This window comes from Amblyomma americanum, chromosome 1 (genome assembly GCF_052857255.1).
Source record: "Amblyomma americanum isolate KBUSLIRL-KWMA chromosome 1, ASM5285725v1, whole genome shotgun sequence".
Classification (NCBI taxonomy): Eukaryota; Metazoa; Arthropoda; class Arachnida; order Ixodida; family Ixodidae; genus Amblyomma; species Amblyomma americanum.
Genome location: NC_135497.1, coordinates 216,885,936 through 216,913,907, shown reverse-complemented (window position 1 = coordinate 216,913,907; position 27,972 = coordinate 216,885,936). Strand labels below are relative to the sequence as shown.

The 27,972-nt window shown below is 44.3% G+C and overlaps 1 protein-coding gene across 1 annotated transcript in view; it reads left to right on the top strand.

Annotated features, from left to right (window-relative positions):
* Positions 1-1,002: 1,002 nt before the first annotated feature.
* Positions 1,003-27,972, top strand: part of LOC144114619 (uncharacterized) — a 46,468-nt gene continuing 19,498 nt past the window's right edge. Inside the window, exons 1-4 of the mRNA XM_077648477.1 lie at positions 1,003-1,052; positions 4,243-4,454; positions 5,415-5,568; positions 14,796-15,269. Coding sequence (XP_077504603.1) covers positions 5,548-5,568; positions 14,796-15,269 — 495 coding nt within the window. The 5' untranslated portion in view covers positions 1,003-1,052; positions 4,243-4,454; positions 5,415-5,547. The remainder of the gene's footprint in view (positions 1,053-4,242; positions 4,455-5,414; positions 5,569-14,795; positions 15,270-27,972) is intronic.

The following is a 27,972-nucleotide window of genomic DNA, read 5'->3' as shown; positions in this document are numbered from 1 at the left end:
GTATTAGTAGGGCGTCTTTCAGCAAGTACTGGTTAAACTCCCCGCGAAGTATGTCCTACATCGTCGATCACGGAAATCAAGAGAGGTCGGCAGTCATCGAACGACTGACTTAGCAGCTCCTTCAGCAATGGATCCAGTACGGCTCTTAGTTACCATAACGTCAACTCGTTTTCGTCTCTATCTGTCGGCCACCTCTCTCACGCGCGCCAACTGCGGGCAGAGTAGTTGTGCCAGAAATCGGGGAAAAATTGGGTTTTACCCGAAAACAAAGAACCCTAATCACATGCCACCTGGTTCACGACAGCGGTAAGACAAGACGGCAATTTCACAATAAATAATTGCGGCTATGCTCTCAACATCGCATTGTCGCCAATATGTGGTATTCAGTCGTTACTAATGGTGTAACTACTGACTTGTGTACATCGCACAGCAAGTGCCCACCATATCTCGTTTGTCGTGGTACGAAAGGTCAGTGGCCGGTTCTGAATTTTCTGGAAACCTAATTCGCTATTTAAACGACGTCCATACTCACTAAGACTTTATTACTGTAAAATTTTCTACTACAACAGATTAAAAATAATAAGAATAATTCTCGCAATCAACACGCGTTTTATAACCCTCCAAAGCGATTGCGACCTGCAGTTTGAAGACCTTCGCATTCCACAGGACGATAAGCTCCTCCTTTGGTAGCTTCTTGTCGAGCCAGTCATTACGGTGGTCGCTTTCTTTCTCTCAGGACAGTGTCATAACTGAGGCCAGGCACAAAGCAAGATGCTAACAATGAACAGACGAAGAAGTGCATAGTGCATCTTTCTTACTCGCTCTTTTTGCGTCGCCCTCATAAACTACTGTTATCTAAATGCAGAGGTATACCGCGCTTACATCCGCACCGAGCCGGAAGGCGTGTCCTCCGGCACAAATCACACTCATTTGGCGCGCGCTCGGAAAGGAAAGGGGGCGCGTGTGATAGGGGGAAAGGGGGTGGGGGAGAAAAAATTCCCCGAGCTCGTTAGTGGTGAAAAATAGTGCCGCATCTGCCGGACGACAGAAAAGTACGTACATGTATACTGCAGTAGCGTGATTTGCAAGCACATAAGTGGTGTCGGCATGGCGGTATTACGTCGTCTATAATTGCTGTTTCTAAATCCCAGATACACGGAGCTGTGTGCTGGTGCATGAAGTTGCATTTCTTCGCAAGCATCCCCCTCAAGGAGCGGAAAATTTTTAGCCTGTTGCCCGTTCCTTGCTTTAAAACGCGCCCTGTTACAATCTTTAGGTATAGTAAGTAAAGGTTCGCAGTCCTTAGATTGTGAACATTTGAGATAAACACTGCATTCGACACGCAGGAGAGAACGCCGGATTGCGGTCGAGAATTGGCTTGCCCTTTCTTGAGACTTTTTAATGATCGCGCCCTCTTCGTACAACGGGACTGTGTGCATAAGTTTCGAAAAGCCTATTCGCCAGCTACATTCGGGCCCTAAATGAAGGTCGCGAAGCAACTACAGCAGAACAGAAACTAAAAGCAGAACGACACGACGGAGCATGGCCTATCATGCACTCCATGACTGGAATTAGCTGCCTCTTGAGATAACTAAAAAAAGTTAAAAAGCAAACTATAGGGTATGATGATGTCATGGATGACGCTTTCCGGGTGGGGCCGGTAAAGAGGCATTTGGCTTTGAGCGTCCTATTAATATTGAAAGAAGAAAAACAGGTGCGAAGAGTAGAAAGGGTAAATTTAGATTCCCAATAACCCCACTTCTATAAAATGGATTTGAAAAATGCTTCCTGGAGGGCACTTTATGAAGTAGAGTCCTTCAATACGGAAGGAACAGTGAACCTTTTCTTGATAAGTATTTTATGGACCCTCTAGCTGCGTTTCGAGCACGAAGGGTACAATAAAAAAAGTCACGTGAAATGCTCGAAAATTAGACAAAAAAGTTTTGCCAGTTCATATGACCTCGCTTCGCTCTCGCAATGAAAAAAAATCGAACTCCTGTGCGCAAGCAATTAAAGGCGGGAAAATTTAGGAAAGAAAAAAATTGCGATCCTTTTTGCTCATATTTGATAGCAGTTCCTTTACAACAGAAAATGCAGCATTTGTGGCTTTCACAATGGCTAACTTTTCCTCCCTTTGTGATCGCTATGCACGCAATTTTATTGAGAAAAGTAAGTTTCCGCTTCATACGCTCAATACAGCCGACATAAGGAAGTTCAATATGGAGAAAATCGAGCATGCTCTAAAGAGCAGAGGTAGCCTAAAAGCGGTGAAGAGGAAACTAGGCATAGGGAAAAACCAGATGTATGTGTTAAGGGACAAGGAGGGCAATGTCATTAACAATATGGATAAGATGCTAAAGTAGCCGAAGAGTTCTACGCAAATCTATACAGTAGGCAATGTAATTAGAACGTTAATGCGAGGGAGAGTAGCGCACAGCAACGCGTCATCCCCTCAGTAACGAAAGAGGAAGGAAAGAAAGCCTAAGCAGCAATGCAAAGGGGAAAAGGAACTGGTGAGCATCGGTAACAGCAGATCGGAAGGACGGAGGGGAGATTGTGCTAGAAAAACTAGCCACCCTTTATACCCAATGCCTTACGACCTCGACCGTACCAGTAGCTTGGAAGAACGCAAACATTATCTTAATTGATAATAAAGGAGACGCCAAGCACTTGAAAAATTACAGACCAATAAGCTTACTCTCCGTTGCCTATAAGGTATTTACTAAGGTAATCGCTAATAGACTCAGGCTGACGACGACGATGATGATGACGATGATGATGATGATGATGTTATTCTGTTCTTCTTCTCCGTTCCGAGGAAGAGAACTAGATTGTAATCCTTTAAGTTGAAAGCAAGCTGTGGTAAAGAAGAATATAAAGCTTTTCTAAAATGCTAGTGCGTTCAAGGTAGATAAGTTAAAGTGGTAACGTGTTTTGTCATTCGTATTCGTCGGGCGGGCTTTCCAAAAACAATGAGCTCCACAGTTTAAAGTCACACTTGACAAAGTGTAGAAAGATGGTTTGGTCTAAGCGGTATCGGCAGATATTTTCAAAGGCGACGTTCAGACGAAGCTGCTAGTGGAGATCCTCTACAGCGCGAGGTAATCGGCGCAGAAGCCTTAAAGCTACAGCTGCAAATGCACCATTCCGAAGATCGAGGAATAGTGCTGCAGTGTCCACAGAGAGAAGGAGAGATTGAGGGGAGGTGGGTGTGGGAGAGGAAACAAGTGGCGAGGAGGGAAGTCGTTGCCCACTAGTCGGCGCACCTTCAAGAGCGAGTTTCTTCGTCTTTGTCTTTGCCACTGCCACGCGCATTGTTCGATGTGTTGACATGACGCGCTAGAAATGATAACCCGTTTTAGCAATAAACCCTCTGAGCGACACTGCTTCAGGCTCCATGGATACTTCGGGTCCTGTGGACGCGCAACCTTCAAGCTTTGCGGCGGGAACGAGATTGTGAACGGAAGCCCTGATCCTGCGAAGACCCAGCACGGCATGAAGCCGAGGCCGCAAGCCAGAGATTGCAATCACAAGAACCAAATATAAGTGACGCCGATATCTAGGCTAAAGGGCGTGGACACGAAGACACAGCAGCGCGTGCCACCGCAGCAGAGGCAAAAACGATTCAGGGGCAAGACCCCATAGTGCGTGTCGCAACAATCGAGGCACAACGACGTAGACGCGATGATACAGCAGTGCGCGCCGCAGAAGCGGAGGCAAGTGGGCTTCAGATGAAAGCAATAGCCAGAGAAGCATCGAATGCCTTCACTAGGCTATACAGGGGGTACCCATTTGAACACATTGCTCGGTCTGTTCTCGCTGAAATCCAAGGATGCTTTCTTTCGATACCGGCCAATGGAATGTGAGAATCTGCAATGATGCGATGATGAGCTCGATTAAAGATTCGTTTGACGATAGGCTTACACAGAGGCGTGCACAGGTCGCCACATAAGGGCAGGTCAAAGACCATGGTAGCGCCCCAATCGAAGTCTCATTCCCGGTTAAATGGAGGAAAGCAATGTCAAAAATAAAGTGGGAATGAGAAGTAGCCTGTACCTGCAGAAGCGTCACCAGGCTTAAACCAATTAAAAAAAATGAACAGGGCCCATTTGGCCAAAAGGGAAGTGTGAGCCTTTGTGAAGAATATTTGCCGGCAATTCCGTTACTGAAGTGCGAATGTGACACACAAGTGGGTGGGTTGTTTGTGCACTGCATAGTGATTTTCTCTTACTACCCAACCAGAACAGAGATCGGCGCTGCAAGGCCTGCCACCTCAGTAAGTGCATCGGTACCAACTCAGGAAGTCGAGAAGATTCCTGGGAAAGGCCTGAAATAGAAGTGATTGATGCCATGCCTTAAGCATCCGGCCACGGTTCGGAGGACTTAGGCGATGGGGATGTGGAAGGGCGAGGGAACCTAGCCCTCAGAAAACAGTTGGCGACCTCGCACAGAACGTGAGTAGCAACCTTTTATCGAAAGCTTTTGAGATTATTGCGGTCGTCTCAAATACCAAAGGGTTGACTGTACGACAATTAATCGAAGTGCGATGGTTCTCGTGCTAAATTAAGCATCAAGCCAAAGAAAGCTATCCAAGCCAATGAAAAGAACTTCGAAAGACTTCACGTCTAACCTAAACGATTGATATCGATGACGCTAAAATCTGCTAAAAAGATCGAAATTTATATTTATTTGGTGCATTCTCAAAGGAAGCAGAAAAATATTTTTGGCTTAATTTTTCAGGGGTTTCAAAAGTGTTCTAAGAAAACAACAAACAAAAATTATTCGATTATTTCTTACCTTCTCTTGACGAATAGCTAAGCAAGAATTAACACTGACATGAATTTTATTGTAGCCCAGTGAGCCTTGCTATTTATAGCAGCAACAAGATAGGACCACTCTGAAAGTGTTTGACGGAGGGCAATCACAGAAACAAAAAAAATACTTTCGAAAATATTACCATACTTTAAAGCTGCGCCTTCACAGAAAGAGAGCGAGTGCAAAAAAAAAATAATAGAAGGAATGACTTCTCCGAACAGGGCCGTGCAGGCGATTCCTATTTACAACCTCATAAACGGCGACCATGGTTGACCGACTGCCCACCAGGCTGTGAAAGGCGACAGTTAAAATGGCGCTATGTCGCACGGAATGCCCTAAGCTTAGATTTCGTGATACCAGTAACGAGATCAACAAGAAAAAAGGCGCACAAACACAAAAACCAGCTCGCTAACGTGCTTAGTTTTCTTGCTTTAGGCAGATTCTGTGGTGTGAATGGCCTCCTGAACGGGGAAGTCGCTCGCGCCGATCTCTCGACCTCTGTTACTCAAGCCTTGTAATGGGAAAATTTCAAGCCCAGAGCACTCGTGATCGCGAACTATAGAACAACAAAAAAAAAATCTTTTACGCCTCGAACACAGAGAGGGTACACGGTGCGCTCCGGGCACACTCTAGAGGAGTGCCGACCTGGAGAAGCGCGTAGAGCCATCGACGGAAGGAAATGCTTCCCCGCCAAGACACCAGAAAGGCTGCTTGAAGATCCCTTGAATCGACATGGAAGTCTACGGGACAATGGTAAGAAATAATACTGCGTAGGTGCACGTCTGTGTTTCGTGATAGGAATGATACCAAGAGCTCAAGTTCGCACTTTGGAATTTGCAACTGTTCCAGCGGAGATCAAAGAGATCATGAGTACGGGCTACTGGATATTGAAGATTCTTGCTGGTGCATTTGTTATGAAACTTAAGTGGCTTCTCTTTCGTTCATGAACCGCTTGAGAAGAAATGTGAATAATTCATGGTTGCTCCTGCTAATGTTGTTCGCCCCTGTGCCACGTTAGCGTGCTTGTAGGCTGTAGCATTTTGCAACTCGATTCTGGCCAACAAAAAATAAAATAACTGAGCATAGACGTTCGGGAAAGTTATTTGCTAACGTTGGACGAACGGTCGACTATTTCTTTGTTCCATCTAAATTGAGACCTTTTCATTTATACCCTACAAGCTGAAACACTACTGCTATTATTCTTCTCGTAACCTATAATATTTGAAGGAGACAACAGGCCTATTGGCCTCGTGTTCAAGCAGACAACAAGCAAAACAGATCCTATTGATAATATCTCTTCACGCATGATGAGTCCGAACAAACAAGAAAAATCCAAAACCGGACGCTTTTTTGAACGTAGGTTCATACAGAAAAATGAACGCATTTGCATTTAACTTCTGCGGCTTGAGATAAGTGACCACAAAATAATGTAGGCGGGTACTATAGATCACGTTAGTTGCGCGAAAGAGGCGAAAAGTGTCGCTAACCAGATGTGGCATGTTTTCGCGTTGCTTAGAGCTGTCAACTTGTTACTGCGAGCAGAATTAGCTGTTTATAGAAGGTTCAGCCACCCTAAATCCGGTTGTCACTTGGCTGCCGCAATAGGCTGGCCGACGCGAACTAAGCGGGCCTGCGGGCTAAATGTTTGTCGGGCAGACGAACATTTCGAGAATTTGAGCCAGCGTCTCTCTCACGCCTTTCACGTATGGTATGCAAACACGTTTCCGGTTCTGGCGTGTGCTTGCGGAAGGAATAGAGCTGTTTTTGTTTTTTTTTTTGTTTTTTGCTTTTGGCTGAGGTCGGATGAATGAACTGGGGTACCCATTTTTTTGGAGATCGGAGACTACTCAGTTCTTCTCGGTTCTTTTTTTTCATGTGAAGAACAGACACGAAGGAATGTTAATCGCTCCCTGGGGACACTTCCTTCGTCTTACATACATTGTTTGCGACCATTGACCAGGAGGTATTCAACACGAGGGCTTAAAAAGCGAAGCTGCGCCTCGCCCGTAGTCACACCTTGAAGAAGGAACCGAGCCGGTCTGGAAACGTCGTGTTTTTCAAAAAAAACCTGGTTGGCGTCAGTCATCTTTCTACTAAATTAATTTCCCAACCAGACAGACTTCTGTCAAATGTTTTCTTTTGAGTCTATTAGTAACAATTACCGCAAAGAAAAAAAACTACAGTTATGTCCTATACTGTGTTTGGCGTCAATTACTGCCAACTGTTGCGATTCCATGGGCTTTTCTTGTTCAATTTCGTGCGTTTCGTTTATTGTTGATTTATTACTTTTAGTGCTGAGAAGCGTCCAGACAATATTTCCTGGCAAGGAGCTGGTATTTGCGGTTCAGACTAGAATCGAGCATTAGTGAAGCCATGGACCGCAACAATATATTGAAATTCCATAGCAGCAAAGGCAAGACACCATTTCAGCGCGGTTACAAATAGTCCTCTTTCTCCTGCAGCAAAACATAGCTAAACATATAGAAATTGTAATTTGTAATTGTAATTGAAATTGTAGGTAAAGGACTTGCAGAGCAGAAATTGCGAAGCAAAACATGTAGAACAAAAATTAAAGATAATGTGCACTAGTTGAAGCACGGAAAGTTGAAATGTACCTTCAATGCTTGAGATACAAAGTAATGTAATTTTTTTCAAACACGACAGTGCTTCACACAAACTCCTAAATTTCGCCCAGAAAATGAAAAGTGAACAAATTCTGCAGCCGTGGCTTAGCTTTCTTTAACTGTCCATAGTTTGTGTGTCGAGAATCGAGTTAACGCTTTCATTATGTTTCACATAAAACACGAAAATTTCTACAAACGACCGAAAGGTATTTTGCTTGGAGAAGTGATACAAGACGCTTGATGGATGAAGCCAGCAAAAAAAGCACGCAAGCATAAGAGAAACACATATGCAAAGTGGCATTGGGGTAATAAATTAACACGAGTAACGCATCTCAAGCTGGTTGGTCGCTGATCACGAAGAAAAACAGCTCAAACCTCACAAAGGACACAGAAAGGGAAGGCGAGACACTGACGCAAAATAACAACTGAAATTACATTGTTATGAAACCTCGGTGAATATACAGCAAGCATCAAAAAGTGGTAGGGGTATAACGTAGTTAAACAGAGTAAACGTGCGAAAGCAGGTGTTCATTCTTCGATTGGAGGGGACACAAGCTCGGCCTTAAGGGTGTGACGTGATACCTTTAGTGGGTTAATGCCCATGTATGCCGAATTGGTCATTCTCTACTTAACATTATTAGATTGCGGTGAGTCCTCATACCACTACCAGCCTAAGCGATGCGCCACTGCACTGGCAGGTGGCTGTTTCTATCACAGCCATCGGTAGGGATTGTGCTACCCATGTTGCTCTTCCCGAGAAACCTCTAGCGACCAATCACTCATTTAACTACCACCTGCGAGGGCAGGTTGTGATGACGCCAGAAGGTTACGTGACCTAGGTGGTGCGGCACCCTCCTCCCATTGGCTGCAGCAGGTGCGACGCTCCTCCGAACTTACCCGAGTAACTCGGGTAAGCTAGGGTTAGCTCGGAGCTCAAGGCAGGACAAGATTACAAGATTCGTGTTCGGGGTTGGTACGTCTGGAGTAGTGCTTTCGCATTAAAACAACAAGAACAAAGCCTGATAGACAAACGTCGGAGCCAGCAATAGAGAAGGAGAACTATGATCACTCAGCTTCTGATAGGATACGTAGTTCCTTATCCAGAAGAGCTATGGAACGAGTGCTGACACAACGCTCGTTTAGGCTCGCGATTTTTGTGGCCTCGGTGATTTCTCACGTGGGTTTGTCAGCGGCACACCGCACCTGCGCAGCGCGCTTGTGTTTCTCTTGTTACGCTTGTGTTAAAGTCAACGCACAGATGGCCTGAAATCTACCCTGTCGTACTGTAGTTGTGTTCTGATAATCTTTTTTATTAAGACATCTGCCGGTTTGGCCGACTTATGCATGACCACAATACAAGGGAATCGAATACACGGCGCCTTCAGAACAAGAAACGAACCGCTCGCGATGGTCTATGGTGCCACCGACGTATACTCAACCGATTTGATTAACGCGTTTGCACAGACTTGACAAGCGATCCGTAGCTGAAAAAAGGACGTCTATTCCTACTCCTCCTCATAACTTTCTCAAGTTGTGTGAAATCCCGTGTGCGTAGGAAATGTCAGTGATCTTCATATCCTTGTCTCTTTTGCGTGTCTGTTTTGTTCTTAACTGAAGTCTCATCCACTGAGGATAAGACCGTCGGCGGGTATCAAGCATACATTAGACGGCGCGTGTGGTTTCAAAAACTATCTTCCAGCATGTGGTGCAGGATTTTTGGACTGCAATTTTGAAGCAGGAAATAATGATGGCGCGCTTAACCAACTACGAGCGTGCTTCGAGTGTTCGGCTCCGGATCGCTTGTCAGTTGCTAGACCAGTCATAGTTGTGCGCATCCCTTCTGTTGTCCTTTGTCTTTTTTTTACTGGCTTTTTCGCCTGTGTACCAACTGGCCCAGATCTCAACTCTTTTGCAAATCGCTTGTGAAGTCTGTGCAAACGCGTAAAAATGATATGGGTCGAGGATACGCCGGTGGCACCATAAAAAATCGCGAGCGGTTCGTTTCTTGTGCTGAAGGCGCCGTGTATTCAATTCCATTGTCTTGTGGCCATGCATACGTAGGCGAAACCGGCAAATATGCCCTAATAAAAGATTATCAGAGCACAAATACAATGTGAAAGGGCAGATTTCAGGCCTCCTGGGTGTTCACTGCCGAGATTTTCACTGCACATCTGAGTTGAGTAACATCAGCGTGCAGCGCAGTTTCGAGGACAAACTAACGCGATAAATCATTGAGGCCGAAAAATCGCGAGCCTAAATGAGCGCTGTGTTAGCATTCCTTCCATCGCCCTTTTGGATAAGGAGTTACGTATCTTATCGGGAGCTGAGTGATCACGGTTCTCCTGCCCTATTTCTGGTTCCGATGTTTGTCTGTCAGGCTTTGTTCTTGTTGGTTTTGATGACTGCTTTATATTTAGCGAGGTGTCAGAACAACAAAACTTCCGCTGTTAGCGCCAGTGTCTTGCCTTCCCCTTCTGTGTCCTTTCTGAGGTTTGCTCTGTTTTGCTTTGTAAATGATTAGTTATTCTTCGACATAGTTCCTCAAGGGAAAGGGGCACGCAAGAGGCAGAACCTACCCCTCACCCCATCCCCGCGAAGAAAATGATTAAACAAGGGGCCATTGCATCTCACACACGATGCATATGTGCAGTATCCTGACTTATCAAAAACAAAGTTTCGACTCGTAAAGAAGGCCAATGCCTCGCTGACACAAATCATATTTTGTTTCCGTATATTAGGAAGCTGTGTGAAATCTGGAACCAAAGCACAATTTCGTAATTGAGGCTCCTGTTTTAGCGTCATTGTCTAATGAGAAACTCTGTCACAAATTCAATTAGTTGCTACTCCAGCGTCGTCCCGTATACAATGTTCACGTGATCTTTTTCATCGGTCGCCCCCGGCAGGTACAAAAACGGCCCAATTGCTTTTTCTGCTATCCTCTGATGCAGTCCATTGTCCGCCCACTGTGGTCACACGTAGTGTACATTCTGGAACAAATTATCCTGAAAGTCACGAGCAGCGGAAGGTGCACTAGTGCACAGGTGTTTCTATCGGCGGCTGGGCTTTTCTCCCATCAAAACTACACGACGTATGTGGGCAACACAGTGAACATGCGAGAGGTGCATGGTGCGAACCCCAGTACCGCCGGGTACCCACCAGTGGTACAATGGGTACAAGCTTTCCCTTGGTCTGGGGCTCGGCTTCTTTAGGGTGAAATGCCTGGCAAATGGGTCTTCGACCCCACCTTGAGAAGACTAAAATACCTTGTGCCATGGCGCTCTTTGGCAACAGATGCCTTTGCGCCATAAAAATTCAGTATCATCATCATCAACAACACAGTAGCGAAGGTGCTTCTATTTCACTCGGCCATCGCAAGTGAAGAACTTATTTCAGTGGCACAGGCGATGACACCAATGTACGCAGAGTTCAAAATCGCACCCGAACCGAACACAACGCGTAACTCGAGACAGCAGGCACCGAGAGTCTGGTCCTCGTGTTTCAGAAGTTGCTGGGAGGGTCTGCACGCCTGAGTTTCGCTGAACGGAGTGCTAGTCTCACGTCGTCGGGAGCTGGAGCGGGGAAAGGGGGGGGAGGGAGGCGAGCGCTTGGAGGAAGGCATAATACTCCTTTACGAGCGATTTCAGAGAAGAGGGGCAAGGATGAATCCCAAGTCTCACTCTGGCCGAAAACAGTCGCACCGAATTAACCGAGCGGAACGAAGGGCCATCAGCCGACAGCTGAGAAATGACCGCCACGCCCCACGGAGCCACGACGTGTGCTTAGATCTGGCGCGAGAGTCCCGGGCCAACGCGCATCGCCAGGGCTGCTCAGTCAAAACTGTCACGCGCTCCCGGCGCGGAAAGCAGAGGATCGGAAGTGAAGGGTAGACGGGGCTATCTTCTACCGCACAAGGGTCATCGGCTGTGTTAAGTCGTCACGAGAGTGAACCGTGGCAGTAACGATAGTGGGAGCGCAGATGCCAGTGAAGCTTCTTGAACCGCAGCAGACTGAAAATGAAAGGCGTTCGAGCTGGTGACACGGCTGGAGAAAAACGAGGTATTTTGCTAAGAAGCTGAGTGAAATGCTGTCAGGAATCTTTCCGAGTTGTCTGTAGATATTACTTCACTGAGCAATGGTCGCCCTTGGTTCCTCTAGAGGAAGTAGGGCTACGTTATTTATTGATCGAAACTTTGTGAGCAGTGGTACAACGTACTTAACCTCACATAGATCGGCCAAAGCTGGATTAGTGGTCGCTACCACTTTCAAAACTGTCTACAGCGCCAAACGGCCGCCTTTAATCTTGTATCTTTAGGTCCGGTCCAGTTTCCGCACATGAATATGAATGTCCGATGCATATCACAGTTAGCAGCAATGCATGTTCTCTCGCAGGCGCTGCTGCAGCGTACGGCTAGGTGTACTCTGAAAAATTTTTCTCGCTGTCTCCTCGTCTCTCCTCCTCCAGATAATCATGTGCTCATCGGCGAAGAAGCTTGCGAATATCTTCGGCAGTCGATGAGATCGGCAGTCTTCATCGTATCTTTTTCTTTCTTGTTTCTGATTTTATTGTGTTCAAACTCGGGCGCCATTTCAGTCGTTGAACCGCTAGAGTGGCCAGCTATTACCATACTCATGACATATAAGAATTCACGAAGATACGGAACCAAGTAAAAAGTAAATTAAAACAGCCGTAATCAGGTGCATGCATGAACTGGGGCTGAACTACATAATTACTTCAATATGTTACTTCATTGGCAAACTCGAACATAAAATGCACTGGTGTTTCTAAGCTGAGATTGTAACAATTTTTATGAATTGTGATCCTCTAGTGACTCCTTTTCCTTTCTGTTTCCTCCATCTTTCACGTTTAGGAGGTTTGTGTTCTCGCTTTCATTCATTCATTCATTCATTCATTCATTCATTCATTCATTCATTCATTCATTCATTCATTCATTCATACTACCTACGTCACTATAGCTTCAGCGCCTCCACACCGCCGCTATCGCTGAAACAACTCCACCAGCTCCTCAGAGTGCCTATAACAATGAAACAAAAATGAAGATAAAGGATCCTTGTAGTACAGTGGCCCTGTTGTCAGTACTTGCATATTGAAGGCGAGATACGCTAAAAGATCCGAGATGTAGGTGAAATGTAAAAAGGAAAATATACTTCTCCTAGCGAAAATATCCCGTACGAGGCATCTCTACCGTAAGATCTCCGACCTATGCACAAGCGTCTTATGCAGGAACCTGGGCACATAGCTCAAACTGTTCTCCCCGCGGCGTGCAGGACAGGTGCGAAAAATGTATGGATCCGGAAGCGTTCGTCCTCCTTTCTTCTCCTGCCAAACCCCCAAGACGGGGGTCACCCCGCCGATGGCAAGACACCTTGCACCCCTTCGCTCTGGCGTGAATAACCGGGATTACCTTCGGTATGCACGCGCAAGCGCGACCGAGCGACAGCTGAGCCCACCGGTGATTCTTTTCCGCCTCCGCGGTAGCGCAAGAGCATCTTCTCATCACAGGCAAGACGCTCGATCGAGACAACGTGTGCGGTAGAAAGAGGCCCGCGGCCCGGTATCCACAGTGCTGCGAGAATTATGGATGTGTTTTGCGGGTCTTGGCTTCATCTCACCCACGCCCAAAACACGCCCACGCCCCTCCGCATGCTCGAGCGTCCAGCGAGCGGATGCGGTGCGGAGTGCGGGGATTGTTTGCCTTCGGCAAATTGTGCCGGAACTAATCTCGTGCCAGAAACAGGGGCAAGCCCTCGCCCGCAGCTGATTCAAGATGACCCCTCATTCCTGAGTAATGAGACGCAAAGCAGGCACGCTCAGATAACATGCTTACTGCGAGCATCTCTGCGCATGCAGAATTTAGGCGCGTATGAAACCATGGAGTTTTATGAAATCATGGAGCGGTGCCCTTAAGTAGCCGCTTCAAACTGGACGCAACAAAATCTTCAAATGATACTTCGTTAATGCCTTTTTAACGCAATTGCTGGAAAAACGATTGGTAAGGATGGCGTAACGCTGCCTAGTGGCATATTTGTGTGGCTTATTTTTAAAATTTGTCGTGCTATTGCTGGTTTATTGCGTGTTGTGGCAGACCGTTAGTCAAAAGCTCGGCTTCTAGACATCACGAAAAGTTTTATAATGCTGTGCGCGGATGCAATGCTTTCCATCTACGTGTAAAACAGGCGGAAAATAAAACTTTCCGAAAATATCGCTCTTCTCTATTCCTACTGGCAGAGAAAAATGGTTTACTCGAACGTCAGATAAATCGTATACAAAACTTGCTCGTCGTATAGGGTCTTGCGGCGCAGGGGCAAACGAAATACTTGCGCAGAGGGGATGATTCCAAAGAAAAAAATATACCTCAAACGAAGCAGCTGGTTGCGGATGAGGCCAAAGAGATCCTTGAAGCCTACACTGGTGATAACCTTAGTCGCACACAGGCAATCTTTTGTGGTGAAATCTTTTGAGTCTTGAATAACATTGTGTTGGCTACTTGCAATGTTCTCTTCGTGCAAAGAAATCAGGAATGAAGTTTACGGCACCATGAAGTGTCGCCTGTGCTCCCTATGTCTATACTCGCAGCGCGGCGCATACCCTGCTATAGGCACGGACATTTTAAGAATGTGCTGTCTTCCCAGACACTCACTTGTGAACGGTTCATAAGACAAAAAGTCATACCAACGGAGCAGTAGTTCTCACTGGCAAATATTAATGAATATGCCGCGAAAATGTCTTTGCTCCTATTCCTACTATCTTATTCCTGCTATCCTTCACTCATTCCTGTATGAATGCGGAGCAGTCGTCTATCCAATTACATCATGAAAAAACTGTCTGCGAGTAAAGAGAAAGGAAGAGGCAAATTTCGTTAGCCTCGAGGCTGGAAAAAATAATGCATAAATAGGAAAGTCCCTGGATCGAACCCTATGCGACAGCGCGCTTTCTAGCAGACTGTTATATCGACGAAGCCAAAGCGACGCCGTCCTGTCTTTTGTGCCGTAAGGTTCAGCGCGGCGTCAACGTTAATTTCGATACAGGAGCTGTACATTTTGCCCTCACTCCTTGCTCAGTCAGAATACGGCGGCGTGTCGTAGTGCTATGGATTGTTGTTAAGAGCGACGGATCGCCATGTCGGGAGCGATCCTCCTGTCACCCTGTATGCAACGTTCGCGCTTGCCATCTGTATTCAAGGCATGAAAATATAAGCAAAGAATACTTCTCTTATTTAGCGAACCCTAATTACTTAATCATAACAAATGGCGACAGACGTCCTGTCCCCGAGTGGAGAAAATGCGGTCGTAAACCTCATGTGTGTTAGCGCCTGTGTTTCTTTTTCCCTTTGTCAGGCTTTTCTGCTGTGCGCAACCCATTCGTTCCTGTCTCACCCCCAAGTGAGGTCGAGCACTTCTCCTAATCATACTGGAACGCCAGTCAACTCATTGAACGTAGTTTCAACGGCGCCATCACCATCGAAATCCTTCCAGGCGAAAGCGAAGCCGAAGTACCGAACCGAAGACGGAGAACGTGACCAAACTCCGAACGCAAGCACGAGCTTGATGATAACGTTAGGAGAGCGCGTGAACTGGAGAAGACGAGGCCGTCTGATTAACCTGTTTGGGAGCAAAAAACGAGATCAAAAGCCTTCCGTCACGCAAGCACATCCAGCACTTTCGATATGGGAAAAGCTGAGACTTCCTGCGGAGGAACCACTCTACAACGCCAGCCAAACGCCCTTCGGATGGCCCAACCTCTGGCGGTGGCAAGCCCAGGACATGGTGGATCAAGCGGTCGACGATGAGAGACACCGGCGCCTATTTCAGGTATGGCCCGCACACTCAGCACCGTTGTAACCATAACTGTGTATTTGCGAAACATAGCGCGGTGCGTTAGATATTGCTATTGCCAGGGTAAGTTTGTGTTGCTTGGTACTGCACGAGATTGGATCCTGGAGAAAATGTGGAGTAACGAAAATAGTGCGCAATCTGAGCTGACTTGTTGAGAGTCGTAGAAACTGCACACGCGTTCTGCGAACAAATTTGCTGCGTTCGAAAGTTCGCTGTTGCGACAACCTAAGAACATTTCTAGCTCAAGGAGCAGACGGAAATTATATTAAAGAAGATTGGCTTCCCCGCCTCAACCCTATATTTTAGCTGGAGTTGTAATATTGACACTGGAGGAAAAGTGCGGCGCTTTCTTTGATGTCTGCTAGAAGACATGGCTCATATAATATTCATGCATATGCCTTGTACCGTGTTTATTTTTTTTTTACGGCAAAAGGCACCGAAACCCAACGCATGATGCTTGAGGCTAGAGCCTAAAGCTAACAACATACATTCCCTCCTTAGTATTCATTTCATAGTCAAGTCGGCCCAGCTGAGCACCGATAATGGTGTTTAGGAAAAAAATCCGCCTCGGGGTGAAACACGTGCCCCGGAAAGTTGCTTCATCGACACGAGTTTCAGAGTTTTTGTTAATGGGACACGTGTGAACCATCCATTTTGTGTTTTAAGAAAGTTCTTCGTCTGCCTTGCTTTACCGCACAGAAAGCTTAAGCAGATTCTGGACAAGCGCATTTTTTAACGGAAAGTCATGAACAGAATTTTTTCGCATATCGTCCATAGCAATCCAAACATTCGCAGATCCTTTTTGGGGTCGCTTCTAGTTTTTTGCTATTTATTGTCAAAAAAGCACCCCCTAGGTTTTCTATGGCAGTCTTAACTCAATTTGAGGGCAGGACAAACATTAAAAGCAAGATTTTCGATGCATCAGAAGGTCAGACCATTGCCATTAATATGTTCACAAAAGTATCTCACAATATTCTACCGTTGTCTCACAATAATTGTTAAAAACGGATTTCATTGGTTTTCTATGGCAGTCCTAACCATTCGGCGCGAAAAAGTAAGCTTTTGCTACGCATAGGAATGTTAGACCATTCCAATCAATATGTTCATAACAGCGTCACACAAAATCCCACAGTTTCCTCGCAATTAAAAGTTATATATATGAAACACTGGACTTGAGAAGTGCAATTAACCTCGCCGCTCCATCATCAACACTGGAATGAAATAAGCACGCCAAGCACCCGATCGTGAAAGCAGCACGCCTGAGCGTTGTCCTTAGCGTACCAGATGACATTCTCTGCTATGCCAGTGGCAACGTTTGATGCCAACTTAGCCGTGTCTTTTATAATAATTACAGAAGTTTTCGACAGTGCTTTATACACCTGCAATACACGAAGAAATAAATCTTTGATTATATAGATTTCTGGCTTTTTGAGATCAGAAGAACTTTTTACATAAATAATGTTGTTCTGATATTGAGCAAATTGTAGGTAACGGACCCGACATTCTCATTTTTTCTGTGCGCCGAACCTGCGGCAGCGTTCGATAGCAACCAATTTAATTTCTAGCATTGAGGACAATATATTGAATACGGAGCCAAGAAGTTGTGCTGGGTTTTTGAGGAAAGGGAGCAAAGGATGCGAAGAAGAAAACTTTATTAACCACTGGTCGCTCGTGGAGCTCATAAATTAGCAGGTTATTCGGGGATGATCGATTTTATAAATCGGCATTTTCAATGCGGCGGATGACTTTCTTAAACGTCAATGAGTGTTTCTGCGCCCGCATGGCCACGCTAATAATCATCAGAAGCAGTTAGCGCCAATGCATTCTTTTTTTTTGTAATCTTATTTTCTAAGCATGCAGTCTTTGTGGTTGGGCTATATGGTGAGTTAAGCTATTCCGCCGGCATGCGCTCCGTCTTTGTTTCTGGGCCTGGTTTTGCATTCCTAGAGAAGGTTAAAAAAAACTCTCAAAAAATTCAACAAACAAGAAAAAAGCACTGAAAACCTTCTGATGGTCCGGCAGTAGCACAAGCAACAATCACACCTTCCAAAACCATTTTTGTACTTAACGTGCAAGATGAAAGCAATCAGATTTTAAACTGTCATTCGTCATGCCACTATCGAACCCGCAATCTGCTCCAGCATCCCGTACCCGCTTTTGTTTGCTCCTTTTGCTTAGTGTCAGAAAGTAATTTTTGTGTACTGATTCAACGACATTTTAACCGTTACATGGCGCTCTTTAGTCATACCTGGCCATTGTGCCACGTAATTTTGTCAGCTGTTCGGTTTTTGTGATGAAAAAAAAAAGAATTTGCCATTGTCAGGGGACTCAGGTCTAAGTAGACAGTAAGTGGGAGTCATCTAAAGCTGCAGCCAGTTACAGTTATTTTTGTTACAGCACACTGCTGTCTTCATACTGAAGTCTCTCCCTGAAGAACCGTCACGAATTTCCAGTCTGCTCTTCTATTCTTGAGGTATACTGTAAAACGATGCCGGGCTTAGAAAACAAAGTGTGACGTTAATATGTAATGCCGTGAAACAAAGAAATGCATCCGTTTCCGAGAAAAATATTCGTGTCTTCTTGAACTCAGCTCTTTCGTAGTGTAGTTTTGTTGAATATGCTTTTCTGCCTGGCAACGGGAAAAGTCTACTCTACCACATCTATCCATGAAATTTCAAAACTGCTCGGAGAAAAGGAAGCACCTACACGTGTAGGCAAGTCGGAAGCGGGGCCTACAAGGGCAAGTTTATCAGGAACGGAAGAACAGCACTGTGTGCTACTAGGATAGTTTCGGGCATGCATACTGTAGCAGTACTCTGTCCCCAGTTTGAAGTTAGGTATGATTCAGAACGGGATAGGCCGGTACAAAGCCCAAAGATTATTAGACAACTAAACATTTAAGTCCGGGGAAAAAAATTGCACCCCCCCTTCCCCCCCCCCCCAAAAAAAAAAATCCGCCGACAATCATGTAAATCGAGGTCTGTATCTAAAATGCTAAATCACCGGCTGCTACCTAAAGATAACCGAAAGAGCTAGGAGGCCGCGCTGTGCACCGATGATGCCACAGCCAGTTTGCGAATGTACTGCTCGCAAGTGAAAAATAGAGCTTGACAAAAAGGGAGAATATTGTAAAAAAAGTTATAACGAAAGAAATCGTTATACCACACCCATTTTAATGTGGAATTTTATTTTCGTTCTCTACTGCTACACAGCCATATGTGTAGCATGAGATTAAACGCGAGCAGGAAGGGTGTGGGAGAACCTCCAAAATAGCTGACCAATTCTGCCTACTCATTTTGTCTTTATTTGTCTTGTTACACAGTAGGCTCGCTCATATCGCTAACTACATAGCCATGTATTGAAAAATGTGGCGGAATGGTCGGCCGTGTAAGAAAATACCACCCTCTTAAAGAACTGCTGGTCTTTTTTGTCTCTTCGCATGGTTTCTATTCTTTTTTTGACGATCTCTTAAGTGCTCACCAATGCCGCAACAAAACCCAAACTGTATTTAATCTAGTTTTCTGTATGTCTTGTTGCCCCTAAATACTAATTATATTGCAACCTCGCGTATAAACGTGTAATATAAGCGAGAGTCGATCTTTTTTCCTCGTATAAGGCGCTTAATACTAGCTTCTCTCGATGGCAGCAGTGCCATTTAAGATAGAACCACCCTTTATTCAGAAGAACCGCCACGGTGGCTCAGTGATTGTGGCGCTCGGCTGCTGACTCGAAAGACGCGGGTTTAATCCCTACCACGGCGGTTGCATTTCGATGGATGCGAAATGCTAGAGAGCCGTGTACTGTGCAATGTCAGTGCACTTTAAAGAACCCCAGGAGGTTGAAATTATTCGGAGCGCATCAATACGGAGTCTCTCATAGCCCGAGTTGCTCTGGGATGTTAAGCCCTATAAACTAAAATTATTCAGAAGACGCCATTATGCTGCACACATGTCCGCGGCGTGAAACAGTAGTCTGGATACAAACTGTCTAAATTTCCACCTAAAATAAAAGTTCGACGCCCAGCTGACTGAATGCCGCTGCGGCATACAGAGTCAGAAGTGCTGCCTTCTGTGGATTCGTGGAACTGCGCGTTTGTATTAAAGAACAGGAAAAGACATCGGATCATTTCTGATCAGAAATTTATGGCTCATGTTTAGGCTTCTCCGCGCGATATATGGATGTAGGATGCTCTGACGGGCCAGTTCGTTCATTTGAAGCGAACAAGTAAAGCAGCGCCAAGAGAACGGGATGAAAGGCGCGCATAAGCACACAAGCTGCGCCTTGCTTGTGCTCGTGTGTGCCTTTCGTCCCGTTATCTTTGCGCAGTTTTGCTCGTTCGTAACTTATGGAAAGCGTTCATTAATTCGAATCATTCCAAACTGTGGTCGCACACAACTACACTGTGGTGAAATACTCTGTACTTTGATTTGGATCCAATACTTCAATTGCAAACTTGATTTTCAGGGAGGGACCACAATTCTGATTTCTGGATTTTAGCCGACAGTCTCCCCCTGGAGTTCTTTAACATCCACTGGCACCGACAGCACTCGTGCATCTTGAGCATTTCGATGTAGGCGAAACACACGTCATGTTCGTGTGCTGTGCGATGTGTGTGTACGTTTGGAAACCTCAGAAGACGAAAATAAATCCGGATACGTTCATTGCTTCGGCTCCTTCGCTTCCTTTTCGCACTCCATCTTTCATCCCTTCCCTCAAGGCACGGTTCAAGTAATCGCCAAGATTGTGATAGTTACTTTCCTTTCCTCACGACACTTGTATTGTTGATTATTTGGATGATGTGTCGCTGTGTACTAGCGAATATGGTGCACACAGCTTATGGGAACGTCTCAAGAAAGGCATCTTATTTTCTATCCGAAGCTTTGTACCTTGACGGAAAATAAGAAATAAGCGTCGAAACCCCTGGGTGAGTCGTGATATTATTCATATGAAGCGGAGGTTAAATCATTCCACATCTCCTCACTATTTGCAGAGATTAAAACAAGAATTAACGCAGAAACTGTCTGCTTCAATGTCCCTCATTCATAAAAAAAAACAGATCCGAGCAAATTTTGGTGATAACAAAAGGAAGTCTTAGATAAATTACAAGTGATGATGGGGGACTTGTTTTCGATGAGAAGGAAATAGCTCGACTCTTTAAAGGACACTTTGAAAGTGTTTTCGGGGGACATTCAGATATGGTTTTGATGCGCCGAAATAATCCATCGATCCTAACGAAGTTGCTGCCGTTTCCACAGAGGGGATTTTCTCTTTGCTGCGTAAAATAAATATTCGGAAGGGTCGTGGTCTGGACGACATTCCAAATGTTTTTTTACAGCGTTATGCGCTCCAGGTCTTGGAGCATCTGGCTAAAATTTCCACATTGTCTCTTCAAACTGGTGAGTTGCCAGAGGACTGGAAGGAGGCTCGTGTTGTACCGATCCATAAAAAGGGGGATAAGTTACTCGTCACTAATTACCGACAGGTAGCAACGATTTGAACTTCTTGTAAGCTTCTTGAGCACATCGTGCCCGCTTTATAAATTACTTTTTAAATTAAAGGGATATCCTATCATCTTCTCAGCACGGATTCAGGAAGGGTATGTCAACCATTACTAAACTAGTTACGACTATTGATGATTTTGTTGGAGTGCTAGATAACTCGGCACAGATCGATGTTTTTTATTGGACATGGCAAAAGCTTTCGATAGGGCGCAAAATTCAAAGTTCCTTTATATATAGCAGTTAATTGGTCTTCTATTGTATATTGTTGAATGGGTGAATGATATTTAATTGGTGAACTTAGTCTATTGATGTGAATGGCGTCCTTTCTGACTCGCTTGCTGTGACTTCCGGTGTTCTTTAGGGTATTGTGTTAGGACCATTGCTGTTATATATATATATATATATATATATATATATATATATATATATATATATATATATATATATATATATATATATATATATATATATATATATATATATATATATATATATATATATATATATATATATATATATATATATATATATATATATATATATATATATATAAATATATATGATTTAATAGGTACCATTCCACGGTCTGGGTCAATAAAACTGTGCGCAGATGATTGCGCTCTATATAAGAAAGAATGCCAACTGGAGACCATCAACTGCTCCAAGGATCCTTGCTCAAGATATGTCAGTGGTATGAAGAATGGAATATGGATTTAAACATTAACAAGAGTGTACTTCTTCGAGTTACGAGGGAAACAAATGTTCGTTGTTAACAATATCGCCTTCAAAACAGTCACATTAGAGAAATCTCAATATATAAATATATAGGAGTCACTCTTTACAACCGATTAACCTGGGGCATTCATATCTCAGATCTGTTCATCTGCTTTTTCGAAGCTTTGTTTCTTGAGATTCAAATCAAAACCTACTTCTAGCAATATTAAGCTCTTGGCTTACAAAACTTTCCTCAGGTCCAAATTTGAATATTCGTCCGAAATTTGGGGCCCGCACACTAAGAAAGATATCTGTCAAGTAGAGCTCTTTCAAAGAAAGGCAGTACGTCTCATTTTTCATAAATACCAAGGGTCTTATTCCCCTAGACAGCTCATGAAAGACAACATCTCGTTACTTCATACGCGCAGAAAAATAAGCCGTATTTCTTTCCTTCATAAAAATTTTGCCAGTAAACTTAGCATTTTCCCCCCTTCATTCCTCAAGCGCTTCACAGCTCGAAGGATCCGTCATAGTGGGGAGCACTCTTTACAGCCTCTTTTTGCCAAAACGAATGCCTTTAAGCACAGTTTCTTTCTCACACAATAGCCAATTGGAACGCGCCACCTGAATCGATTTTTCACTGTTATAACGTGGAACAGGCTTTCACTATAAAAGGAAGTGACTTTCCTATACTGATTTTTTAGTATGTATTGATATTCGTCTTGCCTACGACATCTTTTAAATTTCATTTTGTTGTGTGCCACATGCAATGTATGATTTTTTTTACGTGGTGTTCTGATTTGCGTTTTTGATGCCCCACCTATTTGGGCCAATCATTGCCTACAGTATTGTGAAATCAATAAATAAATAAATATATAAATAAATAAATAACCAGTTATTCCTTTCAAGCTAATGAACGAGGCATGAGCTAACGGGTTGTCAGTTTTTGCAGTACATGATGTTTTTTTTTCTGCGGAAAACTGTGCGCAATTCTTGCCTGTTTCAACTAAATAATGAGCAGGCAACTAGCAATGTGGTAGCTGCAGCCGACAATTGCATCCCTCGGCAAAGTTTCATCACATCTATCTTTGAAGCACCTAGGGATGGAAGGGAATGTTGAACTACGCTCCAAGCCCGCACTTAAAAACTACCACACGTTAATATCCCGTATTAGTTCGAGAGAATCTCGAGAAAGCGAATCCTGCAGTTAGGTTCAGCCGCCGTCGGTACCCCGCTAAGTGTTTCTCGGCGATGGCGTTTCAGGCCGTTTGAAGTTGGTGGAGCAACAGCAACGCGTTGTGCCTCGGCAGATTACGGACAGCTCCGGACAGTTCCCGGAACTGACCGTTCCCCGCGTGGCGCGCCCTATGGCATGCCGTCAGGGGGTCGGAGGTTTATAGCTTTTCGAACCGCGCTGTCGCACAGGTTCTTAGAACGGCTGTCAGAGTGAATTAACGTATCGAGGGGTGAAGCTCCCAGTATGGTGGTGGATGTTGGAGACGACATACGCTGAACAAGAGCAAGCGTTGGCGATTTGTTTGTCCTCTTTCTGTGGAAAAATTAAACACGCTGCTGTGCCAGAGGATGTGTGAAGTTCACTCGCTGCCTGGCACACATTGTAAAGAGTGGTTCACTTCAAAGGAAAAGAAAAATGGAAAGGAAAGGTAGTAAAAATAAATGAGACTGCGATAGGCTGAAATCAACTGATAAATAATGCAAGAATGTTCGCCATAGTTTTCCTCAGATCTTGAATCCAACGCGCGTTCATGCCCAATGAATTGCCTCCGATCGTACTAAAGTGTCGACAAAAAACGAAACGCTAACTGTAAAGCTGTCACGTTTTCCTCACTTGAGTTGGCTGTGGTTTTCCATTGTTCCCAATTCGCTGAGAGTGACAAGGACCAAAAATATCATTTGTAGCGAAAGCGAATGAAAACAAGACACATTAAAGGGGGGGGGGGGGGGGGGTTACAACTGCTTCATGCCGTAGCTTTACTCATTGCTATCGCTCAAGCAGAAACTCGCCGGGGAGGGCGGTGCTTAGCCCAAATCATATTTAGGTGCTTCCACGAGAGATCAAGCTGCCTAGATATTTCAAATTTTTAATATTCTTGAGTATTTTATATATTTTGCACACATTATTCAGCAGGCAAACAGTGAATGTTTTCGTGAAAACGGTAATATTTCTTGAGAAAAAATAATAAACAACGTCATGGCAGAGTCAGCATTTTCACGCAGAGCTCAATTTCGCGAATTTGCAATAAAGTAAGAATCAAAATATAGAAGCCATGATGCATATATTTTGCGTGCTAAAAGTACAGGTAAGAAAGAATGTGTAACGCTTATTTATGCTATTGTGAAGAAGTTGTCGCTTACTAGAAAAAAGTTTCGAAAACAACACGTCTCAAATGAGGCTTTTTTCAAGATTTTTTTTTCTCCTCTAATATAAAACTTATCTCCTTCAAACTTGTACAACCGATAAGCATTGAGTTGCTAAAAAGTGTACCGACTTTCATTCTTCTATAAAATGGGGAAGTACAAGAGTATAGCCCTAAATCTGGCATCTTTAATCCGGTAGTGATTTTCAAAAATCAAAGGAAAAAAACCCATCCCGAATTTTTCTTAAAACTGCTGAAACTTGTCTCTAGAAGGAGGCGGGAAAGAATACGAAAGAATATGTTGCATTGTTCTGTATACAACAATGTTATCCAAGCTCAACTATAGCAGCTGCTTGAGCATCGGCAGGGGCGCCTAAATGAGGGGCGGAAGCAGCAAACGCTCTATACGCTGCTCTAAATTTAATCCAAATCTCAAGACTGAGACCTTTACCATCAAGAGAGAGCATACCTAATTACTTTTTGTGGACAAACATCGATCTGTGACGTAAACAGGATTCAGTAGCGCCGCTATCGCCGAATGCGGGCAACCAATGGGAGTGCGGCCCGTAGGAATGCATGTAAAGAAGTTTTGTATGTAATTTTCTTACTGCACAGTGCATCTATGAAGCCGTGTGCGTCCCCAAGCCTTCGCTTTGTCGTTCCACTCCAGGCATATCGTTGCTAATTTTCTTTTCTAATTCGTGTTTCATTAAAAAATACATTTAATTTATTTTGATTGGTTATGCTGGTATATGCTGGATTGGTTATAGCTATGCTGGAGTAGGCATTTCCTCAACTTATGGGCAACTTTCTTTAACCTTTTGCCTATTAAAGAGACTCCAAAATGAGTATATGAGGTCGTCCTTCATTAATAAAAGACGATAAGAGCCTATAGTACAGATTGTGGGTTTGTAAAATGCCTCTGGCAAGAATATTGTGATGTTTAAAAAAAAAGATTTCCTCTGAAATGACGTTGTATACTTCCCCGTTCATTTCTACGATGTAGTCGGCATTTTTTAAAATGAAAGACAACCTTATAGGTGTACTGTGTAGTCTGAAAATTACATTGAGAGCTTTTGTTTACATGCATTCCTATGGGCTGCACCCCAGTTTTTAGCCGCACACCGGTACAGCGGTGGCATAGAATCCTGATTATGTAAAAGATCGGTGTTCGTCCACAAAAAGTAATTAGGTATACTCTCTCTTGATGGAAAAGGTCTCAGTATTGGGATCTCGGGAAAAACGAGAGCTGCGGAGGGCGTGTGTGCGGCTTCCACCCCCTTAATTAGGCTCTCCTGCCGATGCTCAAGAGGCTACAAGTTTGGGCATATATAACACTGTTGGAAACAAAATAATCCAACATGTTCTTTCGTATTCTTTTTTATCTCATTCCAGAGACTTGTTTGAGGAGTTTTAAGAAAAATTGGGGTTGTTTTTTGTTATTTTTTGAAAAACACCTATATAAAAATGCCAGATTTAGAGCTATACTCTTGTACTTCTTATTATATAAGAATGAAAGTCGGCACACTTTCTAGCACCCCAATGCTTATCGGTTGTGCAAGTTTGAAGGAGATGTGTATTAGATTTGTGGAGAAAAATATTCTTGAAAATAGTCCTATTTGAGACATGTCGTTTTCGAAAAAATTTTTATCTACTAAGCGACAACTTCCTCAAAATGGCGGAAATAAACCTGGCATATTACTTTTCACCTGTAAATTTCGCACGCAAAATATATCCATCATGGCTTCTATATTTTGATTCTTACGTCTTTGCAAATTTATGAATGGAGCTGTGCTTGAAACACTGCCTTCGCCACGACGTCGTTTATAATTTTTTTCTTCTCAAGTATATGCATTTTCCCAAAACGAAATTAACTTTTGGCCTACTGAATAATGTGTGCATAATATATAAAATAATCGAGAAAATTTAAAAATTTGAAATATTTAGGAAGTTTGATTTCTTGTGGAACGACCTATGAACTATCCCTAATCACCCCCAGCGACAGAGGGATGATCAAATCGCTTGGACGAGTCAGGCATCAGGTACACGAGAACATGCAGTGCTTTGAGCTGCCGGACATCACTTGTGCGTTTGACTGACTACCTGCCGCTCCGCTGGCAGCTGCCGGTGGTGGTAAACATAAACCGCATTATCTGCGAAACCCGAGTCTTGCCAGCCCTCGTACTGTAATAAAATACCTCTGAAACATTTCCCTCCCCTCCCCTCACCCCGAAAAGGCCTTGCTTCCCTTTTAATCTCCGTTGTACATTTGTTTCTCTGTAAATGAAGCCAGGCAACGATTACCCAGCTTTCATTAGTCAAGCTAGGTCTACGAATAATTGGGCGCGCACAATCTCTAACCCTTAGGCTGCCTCTGAGACTGCATTCTTCATGCAATTGCAGCCACTAACAATGAACAAAGGCTAATTATTTCGAAAAAAGGGTGCTGTAGTCGAAAACGAGTCAAGATCATAAAGAAGCAAAAAGCTCGGGCAGGCTGTACGGCGGCCACAGTGGCCTATATCCTACACTCAAGTACAGCACAGATATGAGTAGCACGATGCACACTCGGGTGGTAGAATGGGGGCGCTGAAAGCAACAACTCTACTTCGGTACTAAACGACCACTGACTAGAATAAGGGCATGCATCCACGTACACTCTTCGAGCGTAAGACGCACCATGAAAAAAAGAGAGGACGGGGCAATGTTCTAAAACAAGAATAACGTTTAAATCTTTTCATGTGCACTACATAAGCGCGGCAATAAGATCTTGTACCATGAGCGCATGTTCTTTTTCACAGATGCGGTGTCCATATATAGAACAGAGTGTAAGGTGTCTAAGTCCATGCTGAACTGACTGGTTCCAGACAACTCTTCAATTACACGTGGGGGCATACGTCATTATGGCGGGCAGTCTGTCCCGTAGTTCCACATTCACAGTTTGCTTAGAATAAGAAAAAGGTTCTGCGCACGGCGCGAAGAATCTGCTCGAAATCGTTTCCAGAATCATCTTCATCTAGTCGTAGTGCTGCAGCTCTGGCCACTGATCAGTGGGGATCAGTGGTTCTGGCTTCACGTGGCCGATTTTCGGAGCACGACTGTTTAAACGGAGTCCATATCAGTGGAAAATTGATTTAATGAGTATTTTATGGCAAGGTCTACCATTATGCTTGTTCTAAATGTTCCAGCAACCAACATAAAAGCGTTCAGTCGCCGTCTACGCAGGGGTCTTTTCGCAAGCGTATAGATAACGTCACAAAGGCGAAGCGTTCGCTGTGAGCGATCACTCCATTCCGAGAACCCAGGAGTGGTAGAGGAAGAAGTACCGTTTATTGAGTGAAGGAGAAGTCGTAAAAAAGGAAAACATGATACCTCCAGAACAAACGTCATGCCCATGAGGACGTTTTGGTAGACCGAAGACGCCATCAGTATTTTATTTGAAGCGTACTCTTTCCGATACAACGACACGTGCAATACTTGTTGATTTTTAGAACGCTGAAGGACATGCCGCTTTTTTTATGCAACGTAGTAAGTACCTGTTTTATCAGCCAGAGTGTCCCTGCCGCTCAATTATGCTTGCGTAAGATGGCAGCAATTTTCGCTCAAGCTAATTAGTTTTTTCCAGTTATGCTACTAAAGTAAGTATTGCCATTAATTATGAGTTGATAAAGCGGGACAAGATGCCAGAATTCTGAACCAGGCTTTGATCTATCCGCAAGTGCCTCCGAAAGCACCCAATTCGCATGAAAGAAAACCAACCATCGGCTCCTTATGTCTATGCCCTCGACCTCGTCCCACCAGTGCACGGTTAATTATGAGAACCAGTTATGACAATTAAGCACGCGGAAGCCCACGGATCGCTGCAAGCGCCAATTCACAGCAAGCTACGGGCATGGTGCACATCAAATTTTTGGGCCCCGTCAACTTGCTTCTTGTTGACATACTCAGTTCTCATTGTGTTAAGCAAACGTGAAGCCACCACTGAACACTTCGGATGTATGCGGCACTAATGCAGATAAATGTGGTTGAAGGCGCGGCCAAGAGCTCTCATCGATGTCGTTTGCGTAAAGAAAATAGACCGTTTTG